Source organism: Carassius auratus, chromosome 20, assembly GCF_003368295.1.
Source record: "Carassius auratus strain Wakin chromosome 20, ASM336829v1, whole genome shotgun sequence".
NCBI classification, from domain to species: Eukaryota; Metazoa; Chordata; class Actinopteri; order Cypriniformes; family Cyprinidae; genus Carassius; species Carassius auratus.
In genome coordinates, this window is record NC_039262.1 from 24,558,263 (window position 1) to 24,584,539 (window position 26,277).

At 36.9% G+C, this 26,277-nt stretch overlaps 1 protein-coding gene across 1 annotated transcript; it reads right to left on the minus strand.

Annotated features, from left to right (window-relative positions):
• Window positions 1-767: 767 nt before the first annotated feature.
• Window positions 768-6,950, minus strand: LOC113121263 (SNW domain-containing protein 1-like). Its single transcript, XM_026291584.1, has 14 exons — window positions 6,848-6,950; window positions 6,142-6,295; window positions 5,672-5,833; window positions 5,474-5,569; window positions 5,071-5,177; window positions 4,452-4,556; window positions 4,305-4,374; window positions 4,090-4,155; window positions 3,871-3,987; window positions 3,339-3,480; window positions 2,515-2,617; window positions 2,030-2,147; window positions 1,418-1,581; window positions 768-1,181 (listed from the first exon to the last, which is right to left on the minus strand). Exons 1-14 carry the CDS (start codon window positions 6,859-6,861, stop codon window positions 989-991), a joined length of 1,611 nt encoding a protein of 536 aa, XP_026147369.1. The 5' UTR covers window positions 6,862-6,950; the 3' UTR covers window positions 768-988.
• Between the last annotated feature and the right edge of the window lie 19,327 nt (window positions 6,951-26,277).

The following is a 26,277-nucleotide window of genomic DNA, read 5'->3' on the forward strand; positions in this document are numbered from 1 at the left end:
TCTGTACTATACCATGCAGTGGAAAAGCACCATTAGTTTTTTGCATCCTGGCATACAAATATAGCACTACATAATTGCAGATGGCATTGTTCCTGCTTTTAATGAAATCATTCAGTGTTAGGAAGAGAAATTCTGCAGCTTCAGATAGATTAGGTGCACTTTTACTATTGGTACAGTATAAACTATGCAACGGAATACTTGCTGTGAAAACAAATATATTTTTAGTCTTTCTACTTCAAAACATCATATTCAATTCTTTGTAATAACTTAAATTCACTAACAATTTTCTGAATTGTTCTGAATTCACTAGCAATTTCTGAATTCTGAACATTTTTGATCCAATCTACATTCAAGGTTTAATAAAAAGAAACAAAATAAAATCCATATAAAACTGATGTTCTTATTTTTATATTTGAAACATCTTAGGGGACAGAAAATTATTTAAAGAATGTGAACCCATTTCTTAGGACCAAGTAAAAGATTATTTTTTGCATAAAACGTTAGCAATGCATTCTCTATAAGGCTCTAAAACTAACCTTCCCTCCTTTGAACAAAGTCAAGGAAAACAAATTTTTAGAGAGGTTAATTCACTCTTGGATATAAAGAGCAGACTCAGCAGCTGAAACCACTGTGGACTGGATTTATAAGACTATCGAAGAGAGCCATTTCAAATTAAATTCACCTTTAATTGAATACCAAAGTAGTTGTAGCGCTGTTAAGACATTACTATAGACAAATCTTACACCCACCATAAACAAAATTTAAAATTCAATGTTATTCTCTACAAGAAATTTATTAGGATGGCTTTGCAGTACAACAGGTTTAAGTTCACACTTTTGAATTAAAGAAAGAGTACATTTAAGAGGATAAAAATAAAAAAATGGATCACATACCATATGACTAATGTTTCATAATTCAATTCAAAGCTAAAAAAAGAAGGAGGGGGGGGGGGGGTGTTAACCCTTATGCTGTGGACATAGGAAGCTTCTCACTCCTTCCTGCGCTTCTTCTCATGGTCATAGTCCTTGGAGCGCCCACTAGTGGATGCCCTTTTGGAGCCACCGTGCTGTTTGGCTTCTTCCAAGAACTTGTCCAAACCGAAAGGATCCTCCTCAAACTGCACAGGCCCATCCCGACGGGGGCCGTGGTCAGCACCTGAGAACTCCCGATCAGGAACAAACCTAGAGAAGACAGGACATGGTTAAATCGTGTGCACCAGAAGTAACAGAAATTCAATAAACAAACATGAGAAATAGGTCCTTTCTAAGAAAACGTATTAGTATTTAGTACTAATCACAATTGCTTCTTACCTAGAATATTACTCAAATCATTAATTTCTTTATTAATGTTTTTCTTTTATCTGATGTGTTTTTTTTTTTTTTATGCATGTAAATATTCAGTTCAGGTGTCTCCATACCTGTTGTTCTGCATGAGTGTGTCCAGGTCGTCTCCATACATGTCCTTATCTGCACTCTTAGTGGGCCTGTAAATATTCTGTGCCATGTCTCTGCCACCTCTGAAGGGCTGATCATACACATTATACATCTCATCCTCTCCACCAGCAAAACCACTGTCCATCCCCTGAAAAACAAGCATAGAATGAGTTTCATACCTGTAGAAAACAAGGCAAACTTACAGCTAAACAGTATGCATCTAACAGACATTTCTGATTACTGGACTAGGATTTTTTTTTACATTTCAACTTTAAATATGTTTATGCAATGACTTAATTTCCCAGTTTAAAAAACATTGATTTTTATTCCCATTTAGCCATAAATTGGCATAAGTCATGCATTGGCAAGTACTTCAGATTGAAACCAAATCGTAATATTTTGTGGTTCATGATGATGAGCAGGACTCTAGGAATTCAATATTTGATTAGATATTAAATGATTTCCTGCTCATAAGTTCATTATTACCATTAAAAGTTTTGTTTTATTTAGTGTTAAATGCACACCTAACTTATCTAAACCAAAAGGTCAACCTAAAACCAGTAATCTGAGATCAGCAAAGCCCAAGGGCTGATTACCTTGTTCTGATTGAAGAGTCTCTGGTCATACTGAGCCTCACTGGAGGTACGGGGGTTCGGCTGTCCCAGGGCAATGAGCTCACTGATGTCCCTGTCCTGATCTCTTTGGAGTTTCGACCTGAACAGACCAAAATCACACTGACGTCAGTTAAACTCAGACTTATCACACTACATTACACATGTCTCAAACTGGGAGTTTGGGGAATTGTCACACGAACATCTTTTTAGGAAAAAATTGAATAATTAAAGCGATTACAACTACAGGTTAAAAACATTTTAAGAAGCATGACAAGCTTGGTCTGAACAGAGGATGCGTCAGTTTGTTTCACTAAAAGGTGCCGGATGTAAAATTTAACACCTGCGGGACTCATGTGAGATCACAGGACAGAAAATAACGCTAAATCATGCAAGTTAAAGTGGAACGTGTGCACCAGTTCTACTAGAACATAAATGATTTAGGGCAAAAGTGTAAAAAATGCATGCACCTCTTATCAGGGGCAGCTCTGGAGATGTTCCTGTCGTGCTGCCTATCTTTTCTCCTCTCGTGACGGATCTCGTCACGCTCCCGGACTTCGGTGTCCTCACCACCTGAGAGGAAATCAAAGACACACATGGTGATCTCTCCAACACATCTGACAGCACACTCGTGACCTGACATGAGGGTCAGTCAAAACCAGGGTCAAGACCAAATTCTTTTACTTTTTCTATTAATAACATATTCAATATAAAATGTTATGAATTTTAAATAATAAAGGGCATCCAGCAATAACTATTTAATTGACTGTTATACATAAATAATTTATAATATCGTGTAAGATAAGATGTAAAAGGATGATTCATACTCAATCATTCATTTTAAATGCATTACATGTTATGCTACTTTAAAATCAAATTTAAATATCTCTGAATCCAGTTTGATACCAAGTTGCTAGGGATGCACGATGAATATCGTCTGATATTGAATGCACATATTGTCCGTAAAGCTGGTTCTGTAATCAGTGGTAAATCTCTACACGTGCGTGATTATACATGGAGCAGCATTTACTACACAGAGCCATTGTTCACTGACAAGCTGTGCTATACCACGATCATATTATCAGATCAGCTTGTCAGTGAAAACAGCTCTGTGTAGGAAATGCTGTAGAGTTTTACCGCTGATTACAGAACCGGCTTTACGGACAAGATGAGCATTAAATATCAGCCCATATTTAACGTGCATACCTACAAGTTGCCTAAGAATTCAATTAAAATGTAAAAAGCAATCCTGATTATCACTGTAGGCATTCAGTGATGGTGTATGTTTTTCTACCTTTGTCACCGTGGGCTTTGATACCAGCTCTCCTGTCCCTGGCCATTTTAGCCAATTCTCTCAGCTTCTCCTCTTTCTTTTCTTTCTCCTTCTGGGCCATCTTCTTTTCTACTTGAGCTCTCATCTCCACAGCCTCTCTGGCCTGTATACAACACACATCAAAAATATCAGCAACAGTCTTGCACACACATCAATTAAAAACTAAACCGAGTTAAACAAATACTGGCCAACACACAAAATTTTATTTTCTTATTCATCAGGAACTGTTTACATTGTAAAAAGTGACATTTCCACCAGGAAGAAGCTAGAACAGTAAATTAATTAGTCTCCAAATTTATCACAGAAGCCATATGACTATTATTTTACAGATGTCACCCTGATATAAGAGTAAACTCTATATAGTGCTGCAGACGTCATTTTGGTCTGAGAAACTGTTCTGTTATGTTGACAGAGTCCTAAAGATTTCTTAACTTTCTAAAAGTCATCAAACTTAGCATCGCAGGATTCAGAGTGTTAAGGGAAGGTGTTATACCTTTCTGTCTGCAATGTACAAAGCCTCGGCCAGCTTGGCAAAGTTCTCATTGATGTGGACAGTTTGAAGTCCTCGTCCGTCAGCAGCCAAACGCTTGTCCAGCGGAATGGTGTAACCCTGAGAAGAAACAATGGGAGATGTAAGAAAGCAACATATTCATTGTCAATATTTTTAACCAACAATAAAAAAAATGAATAATTGATGGAGGCTCAGTGATACCTTTGCGTTCTTCCAGTTGGATATACAAGGTGGAATCTTCCACTCCTGCTGTTCTTTCACGGTCATCTTAAAAAAAAAAAAAGGGAAAAACTCTTTGAGGTTAGTTAAGAGCTCATAAATATTTCCTCCAGACAGGTTTCTGTTGATTCTGAGAGTAAACAAAGCTTGTGACTATCGATGCTGGAATCAATAGTTGGCAGAAGCCAGACTCCTACCTTTCTGCTTGGAGAGTGCATGACTGGAGCAGGAGGGGATGGAGGTCCACGAGGAATTTTCTTATTGATTCTGTTAGAAAACACAAACATTGAGTTTCCTACACAGCTCACACTCACTCTCTTAAAACTAAGATTAAGGCGACATACTTGAACCGCGGAGGTTCCATTGGATCCTTCTGCATTTCCACCATACGGATGACTCTCTGTTTTGCTCCGGAGTTAAATGCGAGTCCTTGCTGTGAAGGGGTGTACCTTTATAAAAGAAAAAATAATAATTATTTTTTAAAATAATAACTATATATTAGGGATGTGCAATATTGAAGAAAAATGTGATACCTTGTTACTAAATGCGATATTCAATAAGTGATACTATATTGCTTAAAGCGTGTAAAATCTATTTCAATTAAAAAAAAAAAATATATATATATATATATATATATATATATATATATATATATATATATATATATAAATTATGCAACCAAATTGTTTCACATTCTTACTTGGAAAAGAAAGAGACAGTATAATTTCTGAGACATCTTGCAATGCAAAGACAACTGCATCTATTCCTACCTTATAAAGAATGATTGCACTGAATAATTCACGCATAAGCTCCACTTTTCTTTTTCTTAAATCAACGGAGCAGTTTAAATAATTTGCTGTGGTAATCAACAACAAAATGTGTATAGTTTCAGATAGTTTATTGATCCCAACACATATATTTATACTCCAAATGCAAGGTCATTTGCAGTGGAACTGCTCTTACCTGATATATTGTGCTGGGGCCAGTTTGTCTGCAGCACGTACCGGCATGGCGGCAGCAATCTTCTGTGACACCTGTTTCTCCAGAGCTGATCTGGTCTTTTCTGTAAGCTACAGCAAGAGGGAAAAGGGAGAGTTGTATCATGCTGGCTTGACTTCATAAGTGTGAGAAATTCACGAGGACTATTGCTGGATTAAAAAGCAACAACAATAGTACCAATATTGTTTTTACTGTTTAACACCAATCAAGAAAAACCCACAGTATTAAGGTTAGTGATTTCAGACCAGGATTTGTCAGACACTGCTGTTTAAATGAAGCCTTACAGATCTGCTTCTGTTTACTATGTCATTACTCAAACAACAATACTGAGAGAAAGTATTAACTTTTTGTTTTTTGGTGACCTCACCTCTTGCACAGCCTCTTCGTCGGGTTTCTGCAGCTCAGGATCATCTTCGTTCAGCACTTCCTTAGGAAGCATGTCTGTGTATTTACTGAATACGACCTGTTCCAAAAAAACAAACAAAAAACGTTGTGATATTATATCCTCTTCAGCTTTGAACCACTGAAAATATGAACAATTTAACAACACAAGAAGATGAGGCACCTTGTCTTTGTTTTGACCTTGCCTAGCAATGGCATCATATTTGATCTTGCCCTCTGCATCCACCTGCACTGCCAGAGCGTTGGAGGTCCTTTTCTTCCTTCCCATTTCTAGAGGAAACTGGGCCACATGGATCTCTGGAAAAGCTCCTCCATCTCCAAAGTCCTTTAAAACAATATCAAACATAAGATTAACAAAGAAATTTACATGATTACAGCAGAATAGGAAACATAACACCTGCCACCAGCCAAATAAAGGTGCTTTTTTCACAGCGGCAGATAATTTTACCTCATTTACCTATCACTATAATGAAATGTAAATACATTTAAATATTTTGAAAAATATATACTGTATGTGTGTGTCTTTATATATACACATAACAAATGTACACACTGAACACACATTATATAACAAAAACCTTTTATTTTGGATGTGATTAATACTAATTTATATAAATATCGTCTGTGCAGTACCTCTAGCGACCGGGGCACCCATGATTTTCTGAAGCCGTAAGGAGGTGGTTCTCTGCGGGTGGAGACCAAAGCAGTGGACTGGGACCTCTGAAGACGAGACCTCTCCTCTGCCTCCAGCTGGTCCTGGGACAGTTGGGTGGGTGCAGGGAGAAAACTAGAAGTGAGGAAAATAGAAAATATTAAATCATCGTGTGATCCCTATATATTGGATGTAAGTTTACATCCACAAACATTAGCATATGGCGTATGATATAGAAAATGTGAACTCCGCGTATTTCAACCAGAGGAAAAAAGATTTCAAAGGCTTAACGTTAGTTATAACAAACGTCCCCTTTACGTACAAGAGGTACCTACTTCCTCTACGAATGGAGACGTAACAAATATTTAAACCTTTTATAAAGATTTTTATAAGCATGGATACGGATGAAACAGACATTTTTCACGTATTTGATATGTATCTTTGTATCAAAAATGTTATTTTATTGCTTCGCTGTTGACGTAGCATTAGCTTCTTAGCATTCCTGTTATACAAAGAGCCCAAGGCCGCAGGCCTCAGCGTCAAATAAGAAAACTAAGTTAATGAAGAACGTAAATTAACAACAAAAATCAATTGTGGATTAAATGAAAACACGTTAACCTCTTTATATTTACATTTAATGCAAAAGCACAAAAATAAAACCATAAAAAGAAATCCAGTACGACTTACCTCGCTAGCGACATGTTGACTGTTTCTGTGCGCTCTGACGTCACGCCACTGAAATCCCGTCTCGCGATGTTTGGGGAAGAGAGGGATAATTCACTGGATAAATTAAAAGAGTACAGCATATATTCATTTTATAGATATACTTACATGCAGGATGGTAGGATGATGATGCATCAATTAATGTTTTATTAATATTTGTTTAATATTATATATATGTATATATGTAATTTTTTTTTAATGTCATTAGTATAAAATACTAAATCAGCTATTCTGCTTAAATTATATTTTGACAAATTAGTTAAGTATAAGTTTAAATATTCAAACCAGGCCACTTAATTCCTTCTGTGCCAGTTCTGGGAGGGCATATTACTAAAACGGTTTAAATAGAACCTTACACTTACATTATTATTATTATTATTATTATTATTATTATTATTATTATTATTATTATTATATATATATATATATTTTACATGTTACATATAACCTTTTTTCTTTTCTTTTTTTGACAGAAAATTAGAATTAGAATTAGAAAATTATACCCAAAGCAATGTCTCACAATTTTTTATAGTTAAATGAACCAACAAAATTAAGAAAATCACAATTTTTTTTTTTTTTTTTACCAGCACAGTGATTTAAATACTAAGTAACACCACTACAACTTTTCTCCTATAAAAATAATGTGTTATCGTTTTAAACAAATTATTTGATATTAGATCAAACTGAGAGAACAGACATTGTCATCAGTGCACACCAACTTCAACAATCACATCTTGTTTGTCCTCCTGTCAGTCATCCATTTCTGTCTGTGAAATTAATCAATGGTGTGATATTTTATTGTGGGAACACTGTCATTGAGAATTCATGACAAAGAGCCCAATGGAGACCAGGGTCATCCACTTACTCAGATTAATCCAGTCTAAACAACTTGCTTGATTTCAGGGAAGTGATTACTTTCCATTTAAAACAGCATTTGCTTGTATTTCACATTTGTAATTAATTTAGACAATTTAAATATGAAATGTGAATAAATAAATACATAAATGCAACTAGAATTGTTAGAATAGCAAAAACTATGCATAGTAGAAAGCGAGGGTCCTGATAACTGCAGAATTTATAGAACCTGGGGTGAAAACCTAAAAAAAAAGTGATGTTCTCACCATGTTTCTTTAACTAAAAGGCCATCCATGTCTGGCCTTTAAACTTGTTTTACCAGCCCAGAGTTTTAAAACTAGGCTGTCTACTGCCCCCATTATAATTAAATCTGGGTTTTGCGACAGCATGGCAGCATGCTATTTCTTAATGCATTTATGTTTCACTATTTATGCTTTTCACTATAGGAAAAGAACATGCTATGGCTATAAACAGTTTAGAGACATAAGCAGTGTTGTGTTAATACATCACTTCCTCAGCTAATGTCTCTTTCCCATCCGACTGCATTAGCCTTCCTGGATATTTCACTGGTTGCAGATGACAGATTGAGCGTTAATTCACAGGGCTGCCGAGCTGTGTGTAGCCCCAGAATACTGATGTGTTGGACTCCTACACCCTGTGGTAGCACTGAGCAATGAGGCAGTTTAACTTAAGAAGACAGTTACCATTATCTCAGCAAAAGGGCCACAAGGGACTCCTCCAGCCATGCCAAATGTCAGTTTCCATTTAAAACTACCCACGTATTCTGCCCACAGTAAGACACCCTGTTCTTCAGATAGACCTATAGCTTCCTTCTTCCAATGCGTTGGATCATTTGTAAATGTTGCCTTTATTGCACACCAGTGTATTGAAAGAGACAGTAACTAGATCTAATAGAATATAGTGATGGTAATTATTGTGAATTCAATCCCTCCACTCATCAGTCATCTGCCCCAGTAGCATGAAAGTTTATACAACAGAGAGGTAAGCAAACAAAATGAAACTAGCCCAAACCTGATAACCAAATAAATTTTTGGATTGCTCATTACTAATGATACTTATCCCTTCTTTCAGAGCTCACTAATCTGACACCCCATTACTGTTTCTTTGGTTTCTGATAAATTTCTGCTTCTTTATTCCCCTTCTGTATTGGTGGAAAATTCTTTCAGAAAATCCACCAAATAGGAAAAACTAAAGCAGTCTGGCCAAGCCACCTAAAACGATCTGGCAAAAAAATAGTTGATAGAGTGCACCGACTTGTGACTGTGAGTTAGTGGGACTCAGAATACTGTGAGTAGCATTTCTCAGCATGATCAATAACAGGTAGCCTATTAAGTTCTGATCATGCTGATTTCACAGAATAACATAGAGGTGTAATGCCACTCCTTCAAGTTAACAACTGAGCAAGATCGTTAGGATACAGAAGAGTGGACCTGCATCTTGGCACTGATGCTAATGCTGTTAGGAGTTATCGTGCATGTCATGCCCTGGCTTTTTATTATTGACACAAAGCCCAGTTTGCAGTTTATTCTTGCCAGGAACCAGCCACTGAGACGGAAAAGTTCTGACTGAATAAAATTGGATTGTTATATAAAAGTATCTGAAATATTAAATACAGCAATATTAAACTTATGAATAAAACTCATGCAATCAATTTTATCAGCAGTGTCAGTCCACAATAGGAAAAAAAAACCTTTTGCTTGCTTGTTAGGTGTTTTGAAGCATGGCAGCTGGTTCGTGCTGGTTTAAGCTGATCCTTAGTTGGTAATGAGCTGGTTTAAGATAGTCCTGAGCAGGAGCTAGTTGCTAAGGACCATCTTGACCAGCTTAAACCAGCCAATGACCAACTAAGAACCACTTTAAACCAGCTCAGAAAAGCTGTCATGCTTCAAAATATACCTAACCAGCATATGCTGTTTTTTTTTCTCAACAGGATTTACATACAATAACATCATGCACAGGTGACCAGTGCTTTATGCAACAGTACCATTCACCTGCGACACTCACCGGTCTCGAGTCCCACGGAGGAGATTGGAAGGATATAAAATAGGAGCGACGTCAGTGAAGGATGAGAGAGGACTGGGCCTGGGTTTTATTTTGTAGTTTTATTTTGTTTGTGCACGGCAGTCGTCCGTGAGGGGCTGCCGCGCTGTTTCGTGTTTATTTTATTATTGATTGTCTGCTGGTTCCCACCTCCTCCTTCCCATGAAAGAACAATGTTACATACATTAATTTACAGGAAAGGCAAGTCTGACAAATATATTATTTGATGGCAAAAACCTGTTAAACATTTTGCCTGATGCATCTTTCCACAGGTTCAATGAGAAAACATCTTTAACCAAGTATCTGTTTTGGACAATCTGTGTTATTGCTGGGGACAGTTCTGAAGCTCTGTCAGTTACAGTAGGTCATTGCCCTGGTCAGCATGTCGTCTCAATATAACAAGATCAGACAGGAACTTTGTGGAAGCCAGGCATGATAAAAGGAAAAGCAGTTTCATTTCTTTCTGATGAGACATTTATTTTTGTGTTGGGGCAATTTTGGGATCTCTTTGCAAAATGAATCTTCCAAAAATTGATAGTAGATAAGGCTGGATGAAATACCAATTAAAAATGCTCAAAGCCGGTTCACCATGTTCACTCTAATTAGTAAGCTTATAGTTTTTGACTTTTCAGTAGAGGAAGTTCATTTATTAATGTAGTATCTATATTTTCCTTATTGAGGAAGGATTAAGTCAATCTTAAAAGTCTGTAGATTAACACTAAGTCTACACCAAGCGCCTACTATTGGGGCAGTTTCCCGGACAGGGTTTAAATTAAGACAAGTGTAGGCTTAAAAGGTTAGTTCACACGAGAATGAAAATTCATCCATTTTCTAAACACCCTCAAAGCATCCTTGGTGTATGTGACTTTCCTCTTTCAGAGTAATCCAATCGAAGTTATATAAAAAATTGTCCTTGCTCTTCCATGGCTTTCAATGGGGTTAAGTGGATGTTTATTGTGAGCAGTTCAGAAGACGTGAAATAAAGTGTGCGCATCTGTAATAAAACGCCGCTCACACTGCTCAGGGGGTGAATAAAAGCCCCCTTTAGTGAATCCATGCATTTTTGTAATATAAATATCCAGATTTCAAATGTAACAAACACTTTTTTTTAATCACTTCTGCTGACTGTTGGGAACCGCAAGATGTGCAGACTGATGTCATAGTTCGTCAACACTGTTCGTAGTTCGTTAGATGAGAGAACAAAACAAAATGCTGGTCATGAAAGCCATGGAAGAGCAAGGACAATTTTTTTATATAACTTCGATTAGATTATTTCGAAAGAAGAAAATCACATACACCTAGGATGCTTCGAGGGTGAGCAGAAGATGTACAAATTTTCATTCTCGGGTGAAGTAACCCTTTAATCTTGAATAGTTAATCATAGTTTGAAAAATGGCTTACTGAAAAACAATCAAGTCACCTTTGTTTATATAGCGCTTTTAACAATATAGATTGTAACAAAGCAACTGAACAGCATTAAATAGGAAAATAGTCAATAAAGCAAAAAGGCAGTTCTTCATTAAATTCAATAATGTAATTATCCAGCTCAGTCCAGTTAAATATTATCTGTGCAATCAAGTCAACAAAAACGCTAGTAATTAAGTGTCCCCAACTAAGCAAGCCAGAAGCAACAGCTTCAAGGAACTAAAACTCCATCGGTGAAAGAATAATAAAAAAAAAAAAACCTTTGGAGAAACCAGGCTCGGTCAGGGGGCCTTTTCTCCACTGACCAGACGAAACCAGTAGTTCAATTCCAGGTAGCAGCAAAGTCAGATTGTGCAGAAGAATCATCTGTTTCCTGTGGTCTTGTCCGATGGGCGTCTAGGAGACAAGGTCTTGAGTTTGAATCTGTCTCTGGCACTCATCTTGTCCTGGTCTCTGCTGACATTCAGGGCTGAATTAAAGAGGTGGGTCTTTAATCTAGATTTAAACTGACAGAGTGTGTCTGCCTCCCAAACAATGTTAGGAAGGTTATTCCAGAGTTCGGGCGCTAAATAGGAAAAGGATCTGCCACCTGCAGTTAATTTTGATATTCACTGTATTATCAAGTTTTGAGAACACTGAGGACGTGGAGGACATTAGTGCAATAATAGCTCGTTAAAATACTGAGGTACTAAACCATTCAGGGCTTTATAAGTAATAAGCAAGATTTAAAATTAATACAATGTTTGATAGGGAGCCAGAGCAGTTTTTTTGCATTTTATTGCATTATAATTTTCTCCCCATTTTTTCCAAACAATGGATGAGTAGTTAATGCTTATGAATCAGTGTACAGCACAATTTTAAATGTGATTTATGTGTTCTACGCTATTGCTTTGTGGAATCACACTTAAGCATGCAGTGTGAATGTTTTAAGCTGTTAAATGGGTGCAAAATAAATATACTTAAGCATGCAGTGTAAAACAGACCATAAAGACAAAACTTGGACGTATGCATCTCAGGGTGTCCTACAGCACACCAGTCAGCAGAATACATGTAGGGAGCATTATACAGTATTGTTCAAAATAATAGCAGTACAATGTGACTAACCAGAATAATCAAGGTTTTTCGTATATTTTTTTATTGCTACGTGGCAAACAAGTTACCAGTAGGTTCAGTAGATTGTCAGAAAACAAATGAGACCCAGCATTCATGATATGCACGCTCTTAAGGCTGTGCAATTGGGCAATTAGTTGAATTAGTTGAAAGGGGTGTGTTCAAAAAAATAGCAGTGTGGCATTCAATCACTGAGGTCATCAATTTTGTGAAGAAACAGGTGTGAATCAGGTGGCCCCTATTTAAGGATGAAGCCAACACTTGTTGAACATGCATTTGAAAGCTGAGGAAAATGGGTCGTTCAAGACATTGTTCAGAAGAACAGCGTACTTTGATTAAAAAGTTGATTAGAGAGGGGAAAACCTATAAAGAGGTGCAAAAAATGATAGGCAGTTCAGCTAAAATGATCTCCAATGCCTTAAAATGGAGAGCAAAGCCAGAGAGACGTGGAAGAAAACGGAAGACAACCATCAAAATGGATAGAAGAATAACCAGAATGGCAAAGGCTCAGCCAATGATCACCTCCAGGATGATCAAAGACAGTCTGGAGTTACCTGTAAGTACTGTGACAGTTAGAAGACGTCTGTGTGAAGCTAATCTATTTTCAAGAATCCCCCGCAAAGTCCCTCTGTTAAAAAAAAGGCATGTGCAGAAGAGGTTACAATTTGCCAAAGAACACATCAACTTGCCTAAAGAGAAATGGAGGAACATTTTGTGGACTGATGAGAGTAAAATTGTTCTTTTTGGGTCCAAGGGCCACAGGCAGTTTGTGAGACGACCCCCAAACTCTGAATTCAAGCCACAGTACACAGTGAAGACAGTGAAGCATGGAGGTGCAAGCATCATGATATGGGCATGTTTCTCCTACTATGGTGTTGGGCCTATTTATCGCATACCAGGGATCATGGATCAGTTTGCATATGTTAAAATACTTGAAGAGGTCATGTTGCCCTATGCTGAAGAGGACATGCCCTTGAAATGGTTGTTTCAACAAGACAATGACCCAAAACACACTAGTAAACGGGCAAAGTCTTGGTTCCAAACCAACAAAATTAATGTTATGGAGTGGCCAGCCCAATCTCCAGACCTTAATCCAATTGAGAACTTGTGGGGTGATATCAAAAATGCTGTTTCTGAAGCAAAACCAAGAAATGTGAATGAATTGTGGAATGTTGTTAAAGAATCATGGAGTGGAATAACAGCTGAGAGGTGCCACAAGTTGGTTGACTCTATGCCACACAGATGTCAAGCAGTTTTAAAAAACTGTGGTCATACAACTAAATATTAGTTTAGTGATTCACAGGATTGCTAAATCCCAGAAAAAAAAATGTTTGTACAAAATAGTTTTGAGTTTGTACAGTCAAAGGTAGACACTGCTATTTTTTTGAACACACCCCTTTCAACTAATTGCCCAATTGCACAGCCTTAAGAGCGTGCATATCATGAATGCTGGGTCTTGTTTGTTTTCTGACAATCTACTGAACCTACTGGTAACTTGTTTGCCACGTAGCAATAAAAAATATACTAAAAACCTTGATTATTCTGGTTAGTCACATTGTACTGCTATTATTTTGAACAATACTGTACATGAGCCTAAACAAATCAACAAGAGTCAGAAGACAACCATTTAAAATTATTTGGTGCAGTTTAGCCAACAACATGGGTAAAATATGAATACTTATTGCTCAGTGTGCAAGTTCGGTGTGCAATAGATCAGCCACCATAGTGTTTCTGTAGAATTAGGAAGGAACATTGCATGCTCTGCTGCGTTTAGCGACACTTGGGCTCTTGATTTGTGATGAGCGAGCTCTCTAGCCTTGAGGATCCTACAGCGTGTTCTCCCAGGACTGAGCAGTCTGTCATTCTCATGAAAGACACCAAGTTATTAATGTGACAGTGGGTAAAAGGACATGTCAGCTGAGATCAATCACACAGCCTCGGCAGGGATAAGCACACCTTTAATACAACCAATCATCTCCTGACCACATTTTCAGTGGTAAGGCCACACTCACAGAGTTTAAAAATCATAACCATTGGACTAAAGTATTACAGTATCAGTGAAAAAATAAATGAAATGAAATTTTCTCTGTGTAATGCTGTATTCACAAAGGGGAGATAAAGTTTAACAAAATAAAAGAAAAGCAAACACGGTAACACAGAAAACACTCAAACAAAGCTGAAACCAAAATAAGAGCATCTACGGGGAAACAATAGCCCTTTTCACATATACAGGGCCCTATCGTGCACCCGACGCAATGCAATGCAAGGCGCAGCGCAAGTGTGTTTGATAGTTTTAGTCCGGCTGCTCTAAAAAAGGTGTGTTCAGGTACATTGCTGGCGCATTGCTATTTTAAGGAGCTGAAAATAGACTTCGCCATAGACCACCTCAAACCTCGAAAGTCTTTAGATGCGCAAGATGTTTTTGTTTTTTTAAAGAGCACGTTGGTAGAAAATGTGCCTCTGGGCAGGTCCACAGTGCACATTGACTTTGCTTGTTACACACACACATCACACAAACATGCCAAATATTAAAAACATAAGGATTAAAGTGTAAAAGAATATTATTGTGTAGGCTACATAAATATAAAAATTTAATGATGGATAGTCATTGCATGTATTAGAATTAGGCTACCTATTTGCAATTCAGCCTATTACTACTTATAATGATGAATGCAATTGGTGAATTAATTGAACAATCGTGCCAATACACGCACATATATAACTGACTCATCGCATGGCAATTTGGTGGATTTAAAAAAGTGCACATAGTAAAAGGTATGTCAGTGCAGTCAGAACCATGAAATATTATTGAAACAATTGCTGAAACAGAGTTAAAGAGCCACACAGATGGGAAATCAAAAATTACCTGTATTACAGTGTATGATGTAGCTGTCCATCAGTGTAAACAATGTGCAAAGTAATAAAACCAAAGAGTATACGATAAAGTTATTGGCTTCTAAAGTAAGGAGTCGACTCTGAATCGCTGAAACGAGTCGTTATAGATTTCAAATCTTTTGCCCATCTCTATGTACGTCACTAGGAACACTTTGCATAATAATCTCAGCCTACCGTGTTGGGAGAAACAAAGCTCTGACCTGCCCCACCCCCCCACACAGACGCTCTGGTTGGTGTGATAGCATCATGTCGAGGAGACAGTGTGTTTTTAATTGTAAAGGCAAGTTTGTTTTATTTTCACTGCCAAAGAATGAAGATCAGAAGAACCAATGGCTAAAATTCATTTTTACCACAATACCAGAGCAGTACAACAAATCCTTGTTGTGTTCACAACATTTCACTGATGACTGCTTTTCTAATCTCTGTAAGTACAGCGGGATTTTCAATCTCCGAATCACAACGCGAAGTATGATTATGAAGTTATGTGTTTGTTTTCTCCCGAGCGTCTTATCAGTATATGTGCTGTCTGCAGCCTTTCTCTGCGCTGATCGTCATGTACAAACACGTCATTAAAATGAAGTGTAACTCCATGAATACTCAACGCAGAGACATGAGAGAGATATCTATAGAAAGCTTGACATGTCTACTTTAAAACTAAACAAGTGCTGCCCAAAACAGATATTCTGTGATAAAGTAATCCATATGAAAACAACGCGTCTCCCTTGTCCCTTCGTTATATCTAATGTGACCACCCCCCGCGCTGAACGCGCTATTCAGATTCAAACTGAAGCGCGCGGCTTGAATACACCCACACAGAAGAAAAAGCAGCGAGACTATTCAAGTTTTTTATTTTACTGTCTGTTTACCATGAAGTTGTATGTGGAACAACCAATCAAAACTATGTCAGTTGACCAATCAGAACACAGTATGCAACCGAAAGGTTGGGTTTAAGGAAACTGAATCTTTTGAACAGCTTCGCGCGAACCGTTTGGGGATCTCTGAGAATTGAGGTAATTTTAAAATGATATTTTGACATAATGACAATGTTTTTTAACCTTGGATGGATTTAAACCTAATGTACAGGACTTATAAACAGTGATAGGAAGCATTAGAATTTTCATCTTACTGGCTCTTTAATTCATCCAAAGTATATTGCCAAGTGCCCAACTAAAGGGAACACTAATCACCATAATGGTAACAGACATGCCCATGTACCATATGAATGAAATAAAGGCCAAACTTGTTTGTAATAAGTGAATATGGTAATTCAGTTTTTGCAGTTGTTTAATCGTCCTCTGGTGGAAACCCCAGCTGCTCTCTGGGCGCAGCAGCACAAATGGCTGCCCACTGCTCTGTGTGTGTGTGTCTGCACTTAAGATGGGTTAAATACAGAGCACTAATTCCAAGTATGGGTAACCATACTAGGTCACATGTCACTGTTCCTCTTATCCCCACTGATTCTGCTTGTGAACTGCAGGTGTCATCACTAACATTCAGTTATCTCTTTTTTATTTCACTTACTACAACATTGCTTCAGTGTTACTTTTACTGTCTATAGATCAGGGCCCATATGTATAAAACTTCTCAGAAATACTCTTAAGCTTGGATATTCTTAGTAAGAAGTATAAATTTACTAAGAGTAGGAGACTTTTATAAAGGAGCTAAAAGCAACTTTCAGTAAAGTCTAAGATTCTTAAGGGTTGATTGAGGTGACACTTCAGTGTTGTGAACTAAGGACTACAATGGTGTCAACACGAAGTGGCTCATTTCGACCTCTGAAACAGCCAATAGTGAATCTGTGAAGTCACAGCAGCAGAACACCAATCAATTAATGTAATTACAATAAAATAATTTCAGTAAGACACTGAAATATTGTAATATTCTAAAAAATATATACTTTGTGTTATTCAAAATTATAATTAATGATTACTGATGCTACATTTTCTATTGGTATGTCTCCTCTTTTACAGTTGGAGCAATGATGAAGTTGTGGCCTAATGGTTAGAGCGTCGGACTCCCAATCGAAGGGTTGTGGGTTCTAGTCTCGGGCTGGACGGAATTGTGGGTGGAGGGAGTGCATGTACAGTTCTCTCTCCACATTCAATACCACGACTTAGGTGCCCTTGAGCAAGGCATCGAACCCCCAACTGCTCCCCGGGCACCGCAGCATAAATGGCTGCCCACTGCTCCGGGTGTGTGCTCACAGTGTGTGTGTGTGTGTGTGTTCACTGCTCTGTGTGTGTGCATTTCGGATGGGTTAAATGCAGAGCACAAATTCTGAGTATGGGTCACCATACTTGGCTGAATGAATGTCACTTCACTTTTGATGTGAGCATGAATTCCATCAGTGGCTCCAACAACTCCAAGAAAGTCCACGGTCCTCATAAAAGTGGCTTTTTTTGGAGCGTGGTTTTGCGATTAGTTGGAAAGTCAATGAACTGCCATATAGTAGTGGTCAAAAGTGATGTCTGACAGCACCCCAATAATAATAATAATAAAGTGCAAGATTTTGTAAGCAAAATCCCTGTTTCCTGTGTCATCACTGGTGCACTGCTGCAATTTTCCAGCCAAAAAAATGTATTACTACTTTGATTTCCGCAGTTAGAGCATTGATTTGTAGAGTGGAAGAAGTTATTAAATGAAAAGAAAAATCGACTTACTTGACAATCAAGTTTGTATCATTTTATAAACTCCATGTTATTATTTAACTCTAATATGTCATATCTGTTTTGGAAAGTTTTTGTCTCCTCCTCTTTGCTGCCATCTTGTTACTCCTAACTAGGTTAAGAGACATCTCCAGCTCTCTTAAATAATTTATGAGCTGAGACCTAGTCTTAACACTTAGGAACCTTTATGAATCACTCTTATTCTTAAATCTAGGAATAAGAGTAAAATTACGTCATTCTTAGAATTTTGACACATTTAAGACTAAAATTTTACTCTGAGCAGCTTTAAGGCCCCAGGACCCATATTTATCTTAAGGCTTGGGATACTACAGCCCAAAATGCAATTTTTGTCATTATTTTCTAACCCCCATGTCGTTCCAACCCCGTAAAAGCTTTGTTCCTCTTCAGAACACATTTTAAGATATTTTGGATGAAATCCTGGTCTTTTTACTGTCCCATAGACTGCCAAATAAGTTACACTGTCAAAGTCCAGAAAAGTATGAAAGACATCGTCAGAATAGTCCTTCTGCCGACAGTGGTTCAACGGCAACATTATGAAGCAACAAGAATACTTGTTGTACATGAAGAAAACGAAAATAACGCAGGCAGCGTATGCTATTCTGAGTCAGCCACCCTAAAAGGTTGCACTGTTTTCTTTCAAATCAAAGTGTAAATATTAGGGGTGACCACGAATAGTCGACGAATCGATGCTTTGATTCGAGGAGCCTGATTCGACTACCAATCTAACAGTCGAATATTTGTGGGGTGTTACTGATTATGCCATTTTAACTATATGGGGGAGCTCAAATGTCTGATTACACATAGAACTAACGGTTTTATCCCAATAAGTGAATATACTTTATTATGATTAAGCTGTAAGAATCTGTAAAGAAAGAAGCTTCAAAATAATATTTTAAAGTGCGTGAATAAATCCAACCACCCCTATAGATTTATGTTTCACTTTCCATAATCCGTGACCGATGGAGGAGCATCTTGGCGGCAGGGATTTAAAACTTTACCAAGACTCAAACTGACACGGGCAGAGACAAGGATTTTTGTGATCAGGTAGGGTACAAGAGATTTCAAAACATTTCAGCCGGTGAATATATATCTCCTCCTCTTTGCTGCCATTATTTACAATTACATTATTTACAAATTACAATTGTAGCTCTCAACATTTACCTATGGCTATGACTTTATTATGACTCTAATTTATTTTATAGTCTTAAACGTTCAGAAATCATGCAAAAGAAAATGAAGCATTTTTATTATGATAAAAACATGGTTTTCTAAACTACGTTTGAGTTTTGATTCTTACCACCTGATGTCTGTGAATTTCATGTTCCAATTCGGACGGGACTAACATCTCTGTGTTTATTACAGAGGTGGGAGGGTCTGATTTGTGCATCTGGGCGTCACAGAGATCACGCGCTCTGTATGTGTGCATTGCATATAGTCATTCGGATTGATTACCATTAGTATTATTACACAATAAATACTAAATACTAAATGGCTAGTATAGCAAAACCATGTTAATGTGTGGTTTATTTAGGTCAAAACTTTTTTTTTTTGTAGTAGGCTAAACCCATGTTAAATTTTCATAAAGGTATCTGCAATTAAAACCTTATGTGACTGAGTGAATAAATGAACGTGAGTAATCTTACCTGATCCTGATATTACAATAGCCAGTATTAACAGTTTACGTGATCTGGTTCTTGATTTATTTATTTTTTTTGTAATTTTTTTATTATTATTATTTCTTTACTGGAAAGCAAATATATCAAACATGCGCGTGGTAAGAGCATCTACGGTAATTCACGTTGGCCAAACACACAAGGAAACATGTTGTGAAATAATATATCACCGGCAATCACAGACATTCGCATTCGGACGGGATTAGTTTTCTCAGAGGATCACTGAGTTTGCTGAAAAACAGTAGGTAATTTGCTCTGTAATTATCACAGGTTGTATGAGAAAAACACAGACGTGGCAGATTTGGACGGGATTAAAATCACCAAGTACGTCTGTGAAACACAGATTTCTCTAACAACCCCCTGTAAAACTAGTCCTATCCGAATAGGGCTAGATACGTTGGTGGTGGTGAAATTATTTCCAAAATTACTCTTTGTGTATAGGGAGCAGTTGTGACTGTGTTGTGACTAGCTAGTGTTGAGCTTTGGAATGGCAGCCATGTTTTCAAGAGACTCTGGAATGGCGGCAATTGACTCTTCACAAAGAACTTGATTGACTGGCGATCTGACCTACCATAACGCAGAATCCTCCATCTTGTCCGACACACAAACAAGACAAGAGAGTAGATTAACTTAAGTTTCATGTATACTGTATAAAGAATGTGTAGGTTTAGAAAAATAAAAATAAAATAAATAAAAATAATCTTATATTATTTCTTTCAACAGATTGATGCATCTGTAATACCCTTGATGCCAGAGACCGATTTAGACAAGTATATTCTTTGTCATGGAGACAGAGTGGCAATTGTGGCCTTTTGTCTGAAGAAAACAGTGTTCCATTGAAAATACCAGTGGTATATAAACTACCTGAAAAGACATACTCAAGTAAAAGTACATATATTTTACCAGAAAATGACTTTGGTAGAAGTTGAAGTCGCGTTTAGAATATTACTTATTGAGTAATAGTCTTAAAGTAAGTTGATACTTATTGTACTTAAGTACAAAAATTATCAATTTTTCCAGATGGTAAATCCAAACATCTAGATCTTAAAAGTTTGGACTGTTAGATTCAAGATTTCTCCCACAGCATAATAGAATCAGAATGTACCATTGGAGATTTGTATGAAGCAAGTAAAGTTAAAATTCTCAGACATTATATTTTTAAATGTGCATCAGTACACAGAAGAATACGGAAAACTCTGTCACGAATCCTAAAGCAGATGTCATGTTGAATGAAAGTGGCCAAGATGACAAGAACAAGACAAGTTCTTCGTGATCTTTTGCAAGCTGAATGGCAAGCTATTGCAAAAGTACTGGTCAAAAGATGTAATGTAAACAGAATACATTTATCATAGTCTTTACACAAATTCCAGGTTTTCAAGTTGTTGTGAAATTTCATTTTTATTCTTTTTTTCTTTATATGTTAGTTTAAGCCCCAGAGAGCTTTGCTTTAAGTTTACTACTGATTGATGCTAAAATAGCACAAACTTGCATTTTTACAATGAAACAAAAAGATCTCAGGATAAGTAGAAAGACATGTTAACTATGGCCAAGAAATGTTTAAAATATTTTGAGCTTTATTAAAACTTTTTCTAATGTTTACTAAAATATAAATCAATCAAACATACTCTTATTGGCTCTTTTATTTAATATCCATCTTTACATCTCATCTCGACTGCCTTGGTTACTCTATGTAGAGTTACGGTCAATGTGTTTTAAATAAAAAAAGTTCTGATCAAAAAATTAAACAGGTTCTCCCCACTCAGTGATAGTGATGTGCCCACTGAGAAACCTGATGAAAGTGCTCTAGTTATTGGCGATTCATTTGTACGGAACGTGAAAATAGAGACACTAGCTACCATAGTCCAATGTTTATTGGGAGCTAGAGGGCCTGACATCTTGGAACATGTAAAAGTGCTGGTTAATGCTAAACGCAAATCCAGTAAGATTGTTATCTATACTGGCACTAATGATGTTTCACTTCGCCAGTCGGAGATCACTGAAAATAACATTAAAGAGGTGTGTGGACTTGCAAGTATGATGTCAGACACTGCAATATGCTCTGGTCCCCTCCCTACTTACCGTGATGAGATGCATAGCAGGCTTTCATCACTCAATGGCTGGATGTCTAAGTGCTGCCCGCAGAATAACAATAAATGTGTCTGTTTCCTTAACTAGAAAATACAAAAAATGCCCTAACCAATTTTTAGAGTTAAAATTTAACAGATGTTCAACAACAACAACAAAAATGTCAGGGCTGCTGCTAGCCAAATGTGTGCCCTATGCAGGACTCTATTATTATGCCCCTCCCTAAAATATTATGGAAGTAAAAAAAAGAAAAGAAAACTGCTACAGGGGTCAAAATAGAACTTTAATAAAATATAAAAGTAAAAAAAATATAAATTGTAATTAAATTGTTTTATTTACAAATTACAGTTGTAGCTCTTGACAGTTACCTATGGTTATGATTTAATGAATACAGTTGTTTGATTAATTTTATAGTCTTAAGTATTTAGAAATCACGCAAAGAAAATTAAACCGTAATTCAATAAAAACATGGTAAAATCTTTTGTAAAGGTCGTGATGTCCACATGTTTTTTTTGTTGAAGAAATTACAGAGGCTGTGTAAAAGGTTAAAAAGGTTGTCAAAAATCAAAGATTAAGTGGATATTTAAATTAAATGTTTGGTCAATAGTTTACTAAACAAGGATTTGACCATCCTGTAAGTATAACAGCAGCAATTACTAGGCCTTTGGCTCCCTTTGCAGGCATTTGAAATAATAATGTACATAAATGGTTTATTTTGTATTATATTATGTGTTTAAGCAGTGTTATTTAGTATTTTCTACTAAATAACTCTCAAATACTTATTCTCAAATACTTATTTAGGTCACTTGTACTGACTATGAGCTTTCAGATCTCTACTATTACTAAGAACACTCTGAGAGCATGCACTGTACGTCAGAGGCAGGCCTATCCCAAAAATCTACGGCCTGTCCCTCTGACCTCTACTACTTTACTCTCTATTCCAGTTGGTCTCTGGAACTGCCAGTCTGCTGTTAACAAAGCAGATTTAATTCCATCAGTGACCAATTCTCCACAACGCAGATTGATGATAACTTCATAACGAATAATACACACTCTCTCACCTGCTTCTCTCCACTCTTGTTCACTTGATCCTATTCCCACATACGTCCATCAAGCAATTTCTTCTTCAGTCATACCTGACTGAACGCACATTATCAACACTTCCCTTTACTCTGGTACATTTCACTTAGCATTTAAGCAGGCTCGGGTAAGCCCACTGTTTAAGAAACCATCTTTAAATCCAGCACTTCTAAAAAACTACAGACCGCTATCTCTTCTTCCATTCATTGCAAAGACACAGTTGTGTTCAACCAAATATCTGTTTCTTGTACAGAACAACCATCTGGACAGCAACCAGTCTGGTTTCAAAAGTGGCCACTCAACTTAGACTGCCCTACTCTCGGTTACTGAAGTTAATGACACAGTTCATCACCAGATTCTACTGTCCACCCTCAGAAAGATGGCCATCTCTAGAACTGCGCTCCTGTGGTTTAAGTTCTACCTCTCAGATATACCCTTCAGGGTGTCTTGGAGGGGTGACGTTTCTAAGTCACCCCTCCAACTTCTTGTCACTGGGGTTCCTCAAGGCTCAGTACTTGGACCACTTCTCTTCTCCATCTACACGACTTCATTAGGATCTGTCATTCAGAAGCATGGCTTTTCTTATCACTGCTATGCTGATGACAGTCAACTCTACTTCTCATTCAGCTCAGCCTTACTAAGACAGAACTGCTGGTAGTTCCAGCTAACCCATCAATTTATCACAACTACTCTATACAGCTGGGTTCATCAACCATAACTCCTTCTAGGATAGCCAGAAATCTAGGAGTTGTGATGGATCATCAATTAACCTTCACAGACCACATTGCTACAACATCCTGGTCCTGCAGATTTGCCTTATACAACATTAGGAAGATTATGCCCTTCCTGTCAGAGCAAGCCACCCAACTTCTTGTCCAAGCTCTTGTTCTCTCCAGACTGGACTATTGTAAGCTCTCCTGGTGGGCCTTCCTGCATGTACTATCAAGCCTCTGCAATTGATGCAGAATGCAGCAGCGAGGGTTGTCTTCAATGAGTCAAAAAGAGCTCACGTTACTTCTCTCCTCATCATGTTACACTGGCTACGGGTTCTGTGCTAGACTAAATGAGACTTGTCATGGCACTTGTTTACTGTTGTTGTTCTCTCGTTGGTCTGATTGCTTCTATTGTTCTCATTTGTAGCGTCTGTTAAATTATTAAATATAAATATAAATGAAACCATATAATTATTAATTAGCCAATCATTATTGTCTCATCGTTTTTATATAGTGCATTATAAGTCATTTTAAATGGTGTTGTCCTAGGTCTGTTTTTATAACCCCCCAAAAATATAATCTTAATACTTCTTTGTAAATTATTATTTAAAGTAACAAAACCATGATTCATCTGCAGTTACCATGGCTACAAGAACCATGATTTTTGGTTTTATTAAATTGGTTTTATTAAAACCATGGCAAATTTTCGTAATAGATATTTGAATGTAAATTCGGCAACACCAAAGCTCCTTTTGCTGACTTAACATCCAAATATTTTTCTGCTTGTTTTTTGGTCAAGCACCCAGTTTAGCTTGATGTGCGCGCTTTTGCCTGCTTTTTTTAATTTCTGTAATGGAACATGGAAATTCAGAGAGAATATTAAATGTGTTGGTGGTAGTAAAATTATTATTGATATTAAAATGTGTTATTAACATCAATAGCCAAAAAAGGTTTCACAGGATTATGAATGTGCCTGAAATTGATGCATGGGATTCGTTTTCATCCTTTTTCCCCCATTTTTTTCTTTGATAATTTGCATAAGCATGAGATGGGAGTGGGTGTGAATGTGGTAATGGTGCATCACATGTTTTTTTTTTTTTTTTTTTTTTTGAGCAATTGGGATAATGCACCCACAGGAGTTGGTGCCCTATGTAAACTGCGTACTCTGTGTATAGGGAGCGGTCATACTGAAAAATGTATACAATACAGAGAAACTAATTATTAAGCTTGGCTTATTAAATATAAGGTCCCTTTCTACGAAAGCACTTTTTGTAAATGATATGATCACTGATTATAACCTAGATCTGCTGTGTTCGACAGAAAGCTGGCTAAAACCAGATGATTACATTATATTAACAAGTGTACCCCACAAGATTACTGTTATAAACATGAGCTACGTTCAAAAAGTAAAGGTGGAGGTGTTGCTTCAAATATAACTTGTTTGAAATAATGGTGCTTCATATAACATTATTAAAAGAAAGAATTGTCAATGATAAATCCTCTGTGATGTTTACTGTATCCAGGCCACCAGAGCACCATACAGCTGATTTTTTATCTGAGTTAGTACTGACTGCAGATGAAGTTTTAATTATTGGTGATTTTAATATCAATGTTGATAATGATAAAAATGCATTGGGATTAGCATTTCTAGACATTCTGAGCACTATTGGGATTAGACAACATTTGTCAGGTCATACACATTGTCAGAATCATACTCTAAATTTAATATTGTCACATGGAATTGATGTAAATGGTGTTGAAATTCTGCAGCAAAGAGATTAAATCTCAGATCATTATTTAGTCTTGAGTATACTCCACATAGCTAAAACTGTAAATTCTAGTTCTTGTTACAAGTATTAACATTTACCAGCAACACAGCAGTAATAACTTTATCAACTACTTTAATTCCAAGATCGATACTATTAGAGATAAAATTATAACCATGCAGCTGTCAGCTATAGTATAGCATCAGACAGTGCACTTCTGATGAACCCAAAAATTCAGTTAATGACAGACCGATCTCAAATCTTACTTTACTGTTGAAGATACTAGAAAAGGTACTCACAATTATATTCCTTCTTAGAGAAAAAAATGGTATCTGTCAGGATTTCAACCATATTAAAGTAATGAAATTGATTTCATTAGAGTTACAAATTACCTACTCTGATGAGTTTCAGTGATGACTCATCTGAAGGTCTCTGATTGGTCCATGCATTCCGAAGCACAATCCTTTAAAAACGCCTAAAATGAAATATGATGCAACATGAGCAGATCTTAATTTAATGCCACAATCGACACTGTCTATTCATTTTCACTTTATTAGCAACAGACATAATAGATATAGCCTAAAACTGTTCCTGTGTTGCAAACATGCCAAAAAGTGGGAACTTCCATCAATAGTTCTAAAAACTTTCAAAAGGTTCCTCAGGCATAAAACCCCTCATGTCACAACCGCAACTTGAGGCCCATAGCCACTTCCAAAAATTGTGAAAGGGGATCCACCCAACAAACAGAAACAGTACAAATACTGTTCCAAATTCAGTTAATTTCTTCCACTAGGCATGCGAGAGCTTAAAGGTTTGTTTAAGACATAACAGTACATGTCTTTAAAAACGGCATCCTTCCAGTCTAAACAGTTAGCCAAAGCACAGAACTGGGCAGTATAATTCTCGATGGTATTAGGAACAGAATTTCTTCTTCTGGATCCATGTTTGGTTAGTTGTTCTACAGAATTACAATGCTGGGTTAACAAAGGCAAGATGAGGTGGATTCTAATGCAGTTTCAAGTTCATTAACAAAAAAATTAAAAC

What these genes read in the sequence shown, in the direction of transcription:
- LOC113121263 (XM_026291584.1), bottom strand. An exon ending in CCAACTGGAAGAACGCAAAG is followed by an intron (nt 3,988 to 4,089) that starts GTATCACTGAGC and finishes GTTTCTTCTCAG; the next exon opens with GGTTACACCATTCCGCTGGA. An exon ending in AGAGCTGCCCCTGATAAGAG is followed by an intron (nt 2,148 to 2,514) that starts GTGCATGCATTT and finishes TGGTCTGTTCAG; the next exon opens with GTCGAAACTCCAAAGAGATC.